The sequence below is a fragment of the Salvelinus alpinus genome, chromosome 1 (assembly GCF_045679555.1).
Source record: "Salvelinus alpinus chromosome 1, SLU_Salpinus.1, whole genome shotgun sequence".
In the NCBI taxonomy this organism is placed as follows: Eukaryota; Metazoa; Chordata; class Actinopteri; order Salmoniformes; family Salmonidae; genus Salvelinus; species Salvelinus alpinus.
This window is the reverse complement of record NC_092086.1, coordinates 22,479,133-22,488,353: the sequence shown is the minus strand read 5'-3', so window position 1 is coordinate 22,488,353 and position 9,221 is coordinate 22,479,133. Positions and strand designations below refer to the sequence as shown.

Below are 9,221 nucleotides of genomic sequence, written 5' to 3'. Positions count from 1 at the left end.
GTTTGGATTCAGTCTTGTGTCAGGTGAACTGTTTTGTCCTCACCTTTGGTGTTCCTTTCCAATTGCTACCATGTCTTGCATATCCTTTTTATAGTTCTTCTGTTAGAAACATTTTTATTTTGCCCAATCCATACGGGACAATTTTCACAAGATTAAGGTCCCTGCTACAACTAGGTTCCAAACTGTTACCTGGTTACCATCAGGAGACAAAAAATGGCCCCAACAATCTGGGACCTGTGGTGCCACTGCCACCTCTGTGTCCAATCAGATTCCCAGAAATCGCTGGTCAGGCATGGCACACGTCTATAGAAAGCAGAGCACGCATTCCACTTCCATAAGGTATTATTTTAGCAAACAGAAAATAACTCACTCCCGAAAGACACAAGCAAAAACTCTTTAGAGAAATGTTGTAGCAGCCTACACCTAAACATTAGTGATCTGACCTGCAGTATCAGTCTGATCAACTGTAGGCCTCTATACGCCCTGTCCCATCTGTCCAGGGGAAACAAAGTGGGAACATTATGTATTTATAGCCTGAACCAATGTATTTGTGTTAAGAGAAAATGTGAACTTGATCAACTTTGGTTTATATTAACTTTAATTGGCTAGGCTACCTAGGCCCAGTGGTAGATAAAGTAGGCTACCCAGTTGTCATTGATTAAAAGTAAAGATACCTTCATACAACATGGAAGTAACCAAGTAAAATACTACTTGAGTAATAGTATAAATACTGTATACTGAAGTAGTACTTCAAAGTATTTTTTACAAAGTTACTTTACACCATTGTCTTCTTTAATTCAAATTTCATGAAATTAACACATAGTGATGACATAGGCTAGACTGTTAATGGACCTTCAACTTTTTAATTACAAATTAACAGAATATGGGTCATTCTGCAGAAGTTGTGAAAATTGGTGTTGAAAAAAATGACTAATTTGTATCCTATTTTTACCAAACTTTCTGCACACATGTCTTCCGATAGGAATATACAGAATATTATTCACACACTTACTGCATATTTGAAATATTTACCTGAATTCCCTAGCACCCAACTAGAGAACAGTAGACTAGGGTACAGTATAGTACTGTAAAGAACAGTAGAATAGGGTACAGTATAGTACAGTAGAGCACAGTATAGTACAGTAGAGAACAGTAGAGTAGGGTATAGTAGAGCACAGTAGAGTAGGGTACAGTATAGTAGAGTATAGTACAGTAGGGTACAGTACAGTACAGTAGGGTACAGTACAATAGAGTGCAATACAGTAGAGTAGGGTACAGTATAGTATAGTAGAGTACAGTACAGTATAGTAGAGTAGAGTACAGTACAGTATAGTAGAGTACAGTACAGTATAGTAGTGCACAGTACAGTAGAGTAGAGTAGGGTACAGTACAATAGAGTGCAATACAGTAGAGTAGGGTACAGTATAGTAGAGCACAGTACAGTAGACTACAGTAGAGTACGTTACAGCACAGTGCCTTACTTATTTTATTTTTATTTCACCTTTATTTAACCATGTAGGCCAGTTGAGAACAAGTTCTCATTTACAACTGCGACCTGGCCAAGATAAAGCAAAGCAGTGCGACAAAAACAATAACACAGAGTTACACATAAACAAACGTACAGCCTTAGAACACAATACCGTAGGGTACAGCAGAGCACAGTACAGTAGAGTAGAGAACAGTAGAGTAGGGTACAGTAGAGCACAGTACAGTAGAGTAGAGAACAGTAGAGTAGGGTACAGTAGAGCACAGTACAGTAGAGTAGAGAACAGTAGAGTAGGGTACAGCAGAGCACAGTACAGTAGAGTAGAGAACAGTAGAGTAGGGTACAGTAGAGCACAGTACAGTAAAGCAGGGGTTTATTCCCCAAGGCCCCTCTTTTCACATATTTAGATGGCCTACACTACTAGTCAAATGTTTTAGAACACCTACTCATTCAAGGGTTTTTCTTTATTTTTACTATTTTCTACATTATAGAATAATAGTGAAGACATCAAAACTATGAAATAACATATGGAATCATGTAGGTACCAAAAAAAGTGTTAAACAAATAAAAATATATCTTATATTTGAGATTCTTCAACGTAGCAACCCTTTGCCTTGATGACAGCTTTGCACACTCTTGGCATTCTCTCAACCAGCTCCATGAGGTAGTCGCCTGGAATGCAATTCAATTAACAAGTGTGCCTTGTTAAAAGTTAATTTGTGTAATTTCTTTCCTTCTTAATGTGTTTGGGCCAATCAGTTGTGTTGTGACAAGGTAGGGGTGGTATACAGAAGATATATCTATTTGGTTAAAGACCAAGGCCATATTATTGCAAGAACAGCTCAAATAAGAGAAACAATAGTCCATTACTTTTAGACATGGTCAGTCAATCCAGAACAGTATTTTTATTTCACCAATATAGTCTAAACCAGTTTACTTTTAAAAACTTTCCAAACCTTACATAAACAATTGAGTATTTGCATATTACCAATTGGTGCTGAAAAGGAGACGAATATGCATGTATTGGGGCTCCCGAGTGGCGCAGCGGTCTGAAGGCACTGCATCTGTGCTAGAGGCAGCACTACAGACCCTGGTTCGATTCCAGGCTGATTCACAACCGGCCGCGATTGGGTGGCGCACAATTGGCCCAGCATTGTCCGGGTTAGGCAGTCACTGTAATTAAGAATTTGTTCTTAACTGGCTCACCTAGTTATATTCAAAAATATTCTGAACGGTTATCGATATAGTCTACCCACTCGGCCCAGATGTCAGTTCAATGTCTAGATATCAAATAAAGGATTTAGGTAAAAGATTTAACTTCTAAATCCAAAATTAATTTTACTTTAATGCAAAATGTGTTAAATGAAAACATTGCCAAGTGGGTAGTGAGTCTGAGAAATTGTTCAATATTAAAGTACAAATTTAAAGTGACGACTTAAGATAAATGTTCTGAAAACTCACAATCTTTTGGTCAGCAAGTATGAGTGTTCTCAGCAATTTCATTAAAATGCATTCAACGTGCAGAAGGGGACCACACCTGCATATCTTTGTCAAGGAAGACTATGTATATAACATTCATTCTACAATATTGTGCCCAGCTGAACATGTCCCAGGCTTTAAGGATGGTATTTCAGGAAAAATGTTCTAGTCAGAAACACAACACTGAGATCACACTTGATTTTCAATAACACCTTTGGTTCCAGTTTAAAAACAGATGAATGGCACAAGAAATGAATACTTGGAGCACTATATTTGAAGAGTAGTTTATTTTTATTGCACAAGAAGTGACCAGCTTTTAAATTGCAGGCATATTTAGTCCCTGAGCAGTGAGTGGAAGGCCTGTAGAGTTTAGGGGTCGTCAATATCCAGGAACTACTTCCAGGAACAGGACCCATCACTCCCCTTGAGACAGGCAGAGTACTTGGCCTGGGGTCCGCTTTGGCCATCGGCCAACAACCAGTCTGTCCAAAGGCACTCATCTGGGGCGCTGACGGGACAGGGGAGGGAAGAGCAGCGGATGATCTGTAGATCAGAGCAGGGAGAGAGAAAGATCCAGATCACTGACTGATCATTACCCCAATACTCTAGCTCTTGTGTTTAGCCAATGTGACAAAGTAAACATTTAACAAAAGTGGTGTAAAGTAACTTGACTATAATTCCTGTCACACACCGTGCAATCGCAGCCGCTTTGGTAGCGTTGAGTCAAGCTCTTCTTTTGTGTGCCATTCAAGTCCTCCCAGTACTGAATAAAGTCACACATGACTAAATGCATCCTGCCATCAGTATTCAGCCTGCCTGAAGACAGAGAGAAGACAGTGAGTCAACAACCTGTGGGGTAAAAGTTAACCCCAGATGCTGATCTTGGATCCATTTCCTCTTTTTTCCCCCCACAAATGGTTAAGATTAGAAATGGGGGAGGTGGAAACAGATCCTAGATCTGTCCCTGGGGGTAACTTTACCCTGGAGCAGGAAGACATACCGATGCAGCCTGGAACACTAGAATTTATCATAATAAATAAGTGATGCATTAGTTGTAAACATTTATAAGCATTAAATTTTAAATTCATAACATTAGGTATTATAAAGTGTAACTTGAAGAGCCAGGCTGTATCACATCCGGACGTGATTGGGAGTCCCATAGGGCGGTTTGGCCCAGCGTCGTCAGGGTTTGGCCGTCATTGCAAACAAGAATTTGTTTAACTGACTTACCAAGTTAAATAAAGGTTACATTTATTTTTAAAGTATTTATTCTAAAGCACTTGATTTCTTGTACAAGATGAAGTCAATAGTTTAGAACAGGCCATGATGCTGCAAGCACAGGTTGAGCAGTGTAACCGGCGCTAGCAATGAACTTGGGTAACGTAGTGAGAACCGCACCCGTGAAGAGATAAGCCTTGTTGATTTCCAGGGTCACACCGCACGAGGCTGAAGAGGATGTAGTGAAGACGGCGTGGATAACCCGGTCAGGACCTTTGAACATCTAGCCAATCACAAGGAGAGAACAAAGGATCTGTCAAACATCTACATATACAGTTTTGAACCTAACCAACTGCAGCTCTCAGGCACTGGCAGTCATTCCTAATTCCTTCCCTATTCCCTCAGCCTGATGTTTGCAGATCAAAAAATATTGCTTAATCTAACCTTCATTTTTTATCAGGGTGTAATTTTTTTTTTTACAGATCCCCGGATTTCAGAAACACACAAAATGTAAGCAGAACAGTCAAAATCAATTCTGAGTCGCCCTAAAGGCAAATAAACGTCACATTTAGAACATTTTGAAGATCGTTCGGCAAAAATATTTCAGGCAGATTCATCCAACTCAGTAGAGACCAATGGAATATCCAGAGTTAAACATCCCTGATCTGAGACAGGCTGTAACTATAATATCTAAAGGTGGGTAATAATGTTAGGTACAGTGAGAGTTTTAGTAAAAGGGCTTTATAAATAAAAATCTGGCAATTTATCCACCAATGTGACAAAGAGCCAGCCAACTTCCTGGTAGAGAATACAGTGATGAGTACCAAACCCCCATCACCAGTAATAAAGTGCATTATGATGAACTGCATTTTAAAGCTTTGATGAAATGGCAGCTGCAGTCATAGATGATGTCACCATAGTCTAGGACTGGTAGGACCGTCAACTGAATAATGTACTTTCCAGCAAGAGGAATGAGCCATTTCTACAGAAGCTCCTTTTCATATGGTGGAAGCTCCACAACTACACCCTTTATGCCAACCCAGATCTGCAAACACTGAAGGGATGGAGCCCAGGGGAAAGGAGAGAACTGGGACCATATGTCAGACTGGGGTTCAGGGGGCTTCAATGTTTCAGTGCAGGAAGGAACAACCACTTAATAAAAAGGCTGATCATACCTTGATCTGTTGGATGTCATACTTGATCTCGTTAGACAAAGCTTTCTTGCCAACCACCTTCGCCCTGATCACTAGAAGAGGGAGAAAAGGTTTAACATTATTGAAATTATACTGGTCTGTCACACTGATGGTTTAAGGGTGATATGGATCAGAGAACAGTGTAGAATGCTTTACAGACCCAAAATTGTACAGTCTTTTCAGAATGTTTGTGCATAAGTTAAGACTCAGTGTAACATTCTGGCTAGGTTTACACCAAAACAGATGACTAGTCCATTTCCCTCCTGGTCCTACATTCCTAGCACTGGTCTTCTGCTTTTAATTTGACACACCTGGTTTAATCATGCCCTCTGTAGATGATTGGTTCAGGTAGGAAGATGCAGCAGAGTGTCTGGTACAGTAGCTGCTGCTATACGATTACTCCATAGAACAGAACCTCAAGTCTTTGGCACATGGACTCGACAAGGCGTCGAAAGTATTCCATAATTATGCCGGCCCATGTGGACTCCAATGCTTCCCACAGTTGTGTCAAGTTGGCTGGATGTCCTTTGGGTGGTGGGCCATTCTTGATACACAGGAAACTGTTGTGAAAAACCCAGCAGCGTTGCAGTTCACTTAAACCGGTGCGCCTGGCACCTACTACCATGCCCCATTTAACAGCACTTCAATCTTTGGTCTTGCCCATTCACCATCTGAATGGCACACATACACAAGCCATGTCTCAGGGCTTAAACAGCCTTCTTTAACCTGTCTACTCCCCTTCAACTACTCTGATTGGAGTGGTTTGAACAAGTGACATCAATAAGGGATCATAGTTAACTCCTAGCCAGTCCATGTCATGGAAAGAGCAGGTGTCCTTAATGTTTTGTAAACAGACCTCAATGTGTAGGCACACTTTATGCCTAAAGCAAAGCAGGGCTCTCAACCCTGTTCCTGGAGAGCTGCCGTCCTATATGTTTCGCTCCAACCCTAATCTAGCGCACCTGATTCTAATAATTAACTGGTTGATAAACTGACTCAGGTTCGTTACAAACGGGTTTGATTTAACATTTACAGGAGCATAGCTCTCCAGGAACAGGGTTGAGAGCCCATCTTACTGTCGCCTACTTAATTCTGTAAATAAGTGTGAGAAGATGTAAACAGGCTTAATGAGCATGTCCTAATTATTTATACTACGACCACAGACAATACATAAAATGTTTCCATGCTGCGTATTGATAGCTTCAACATGTGAAGAAAAGCTGAAAAGTGAAATGACGCCAAATTCGCCTTACCGATATCTGCATCGCAAAAAGCCTGTTGAGGATGCGGAGGGGAGCATCTGCAAGCATCTGCGATGTCTTCGACCCGCCAAAGGAACAGAACGAACAGAGTAATGAAACAACTGCTTACATACCGCGTCATTTGGAAACGAATTATGGTTACACAAATATCACAAAAGGATCCGACTAATGAAAGTGTGAGGCGTAAATTACAATAAAACGTATTTCCCTTCGAGACTGTTCCCAGAACGACGGATAACTCTTACAAATACTTTCCCCTCAACGTAGACATCCGCTATTTATTGCAGGCTGTGAGCTCCTCCCCCAGTCAGAACCCAGCCTATGGTAGGCTGAGCATTCTATTAATACAGAACAGCAACCATTCATTAAAAAAATCCTCTAACTAATGGCTCAACCACAGGCTCAACATGCCCGGCTGCCATAAATTGGGGATGAAACTGAAATATCATTTTTTTGTTTTTGGGGGGCTCCCGAGTGGTGCAGCGATCTAAGGCAATGCATCTCAGTGCTAGTGGCGTCACTACAGACCCTGGTTTGATTCCAGGCTGTATCACAATCTGGCCGTGATTGGGAGTACCATAGGGCGGCGCACAATTGGCCCAGCGTCAAGGTTTGGAAGGGTATGCCGTCATTGTAAATAAGAATTTACCTAGTTAAATAAAGGTTCAATAAAAACATTGGCTAAGCCTACTGGAATTCCTTCAAGTTTTGTTGCTTTCAGTAAAAAAAATTAAAACACCTGGGGAAATTTCAGAGCAGGCTCAACTTGCCCAACTGCTCAGTTCACTTGCCCCTGTCATCCCATATATGAGATGAAAATGGCAGATTTTGTTGTTGATAAGCGCCTAAATTGCCTGTACAGTAACATGCCATACATGACATAAGAGCTCAGGTTCTCCACTTCACAGCACTGGTAGGGGTTTTGACTGACAGCCGTTATAAACTTGAGCACTACAAGAGACAAGAAGATTACACCTTCCCTCCCGCTAATTGGGCTACTTTTGCACATTTGTTGTTGTCTGGGTGAGGGAAATGCGTTAAATTGAGAGGAGTCGATGTGCTATAAAATATGTGATATTAAGGTTTATAATAAATACCACTTTGATGTCATACAAGCAAACCACTCACATTTCTGTATTTGAAAATTAATGTAATTTACAGTATCAATGTTTATGATCTCTTTTTTTTATCCACAGTTACAATGATGACATGCGTTATAGCCTGGGTTGTCTTGAACAGAATGAGCCTATCTGCGTCATATTGTGAAGAAAAATTGCCACGGAACATACATTTGAATGCTCCAAAGACACAATTCTATTGCACACCAAAATTATAATCTGTTTGTTTGTAGGGCCTTTTGAAAGCCTCCCAGCTAGCACATTTGGTTCCTTGGAAGTTGTGGGAATACAGGTTTCTGTTTTCCTATTTGTTCTGGGAACAAAGCCATCAGTTTCCTGACTGGTAAAACATATTGTTTTTTAAACATCCTGAGAGCTGAAGTGTGAACTTCACCTGTTCCGGGAACATTTATTTTTAGGTTGCAGGGAGGTTCTGAGAATGTTTTACTATGGTTCCCTGAACGTTTTCCTGGGAAGTTTTTTTAATGTTCTGATAACAGAAATGATAGGTTATTTGAAGATAATTCAATAACATTCTGAGAACATGTTTCAAATAAGACTTTTAATAATACTGCTAGCTTAGTTTGGGTTGACTGTTTTCAACTCTAAGCACAGATAGGACACATGGAAATTAATTTGCTTAGGCATTCATTTTTTGTTGTGGAATCTTCTGTTCTCTATCCATGGAATTAGTCCACTGTGCCACCAGGATGGAGCTAGCATGCTAAGTCATACAACGCTGTTAATATGAGTCTATTCAAACACACCCATTTCAAAGGAAACAAGCACCCATTAAGATCAGGTGTGGACAATTAGTGGGCGCAGCCAACAAACCTGAGTTCAGTAGTAAAAATGTGCTTAACAAGTCATATAATAAGTTGCATGGACTCACTTTGCGTGCAATAATAGTGTTTAACATGATTTTTGAATGACTACCTCATCTCTGTACTCCATACATACAATTATCTGTAAGGCCCCACAGTCAAACAGTGAATTTCAAAGACAGATTCAACCACAAAGACCAGGGAGGTATTCCAATGAATAGCAAAGAAGGGCACCTATTGGTAGATGGGTGAAAAAGCAGACATTGAATATCCCTTTTAGCATGGTGAAGTTATTAAATACACTTTGGGTGGTGTATCAATACACCCAGTCACTACAAAGATACAGGCGTCTTTCCTAACTGAGAGAGGAAGAAAACCGCTCAGGGATTTCACTATTAGGCTAGTGGTGACTTTAATCACTATTAGGCCAGTGGTGACTTTTAAACAGTAACAGAGTTTAATGGCTGTGATAGGAGAAAACTGAGGATGGGTCAACAACATTGTAGTTACTCCACAATATTAACCTAATTGACAGAGTGAAAAGAAGGAAGCCTGTACAGAATCAAAATATGCCAAAACATGCATCCTGTTTTCAAAAAAGAACTAAAGTAATACTGCTAAAAATGTGGCAAAGCAATTCA

General features: G+C 40.3%; 1 protein-coding gene across 1 annotated transcript; it reads right to left on the bottom strand.

The window, feature by feature from the left end:
- Nucleotides 1-3,233: 3,233 nt before the first annotated feature.
- Nucleotides 3,234-6,978, bottom strand: LOC139571591 (metalloproteinase inhibitor 2-like). Its single transcript, XM_071394598.1, has 5 exons — nt 6,630-6,978; nt 5,359-5,429; nt 4,364-4,466; nt 3,657-3,781; nt 3,234-3,508 (listed from the first exon to the last, which is right to left on the bottom strand). Exons 1-5 carry the CDS (start codon nt 6,757-6,759, stop codon nt 3,359-3,361), a joined length of 579 nt encoding a protein of 192 aa, XP_071250699.1. The 5' UTR covers nt 6,760-6,978; the 3' UTR covers nt 3,234-3,358.
- Nucleotides 6,979-9,221: the final 2,243 nt, after the last annotated feature.

What these genes read in the sequence shown, in the direction of transcription:
- LOC139571591 (XM_071394598.1), bottom strand. Translation starts at nt 6,759, where the DNA reads ATGACGCGGTATGTAAGCAGTTGTTTCATTACTCTGTTCGTTCTGTTC. An exon ending in ATGACATCCAACAGATCAAG is followed by an intron (nt 4,467 to 5,358) that starts GTATGATCAGCC and finishes GTGATTGGCTAG; the next exon opens with ATGTTCAAAGGTCCTGACCG. An exon ending in CAAGGCTTATCTCTTCACGG is followed by an intron (nt 3,782 to 4,363) that starts GTGCGGTTCTCA and finishes CTCTGTCTTCAG; the next exon opens with GCAGGCTGAATACTGATGGC.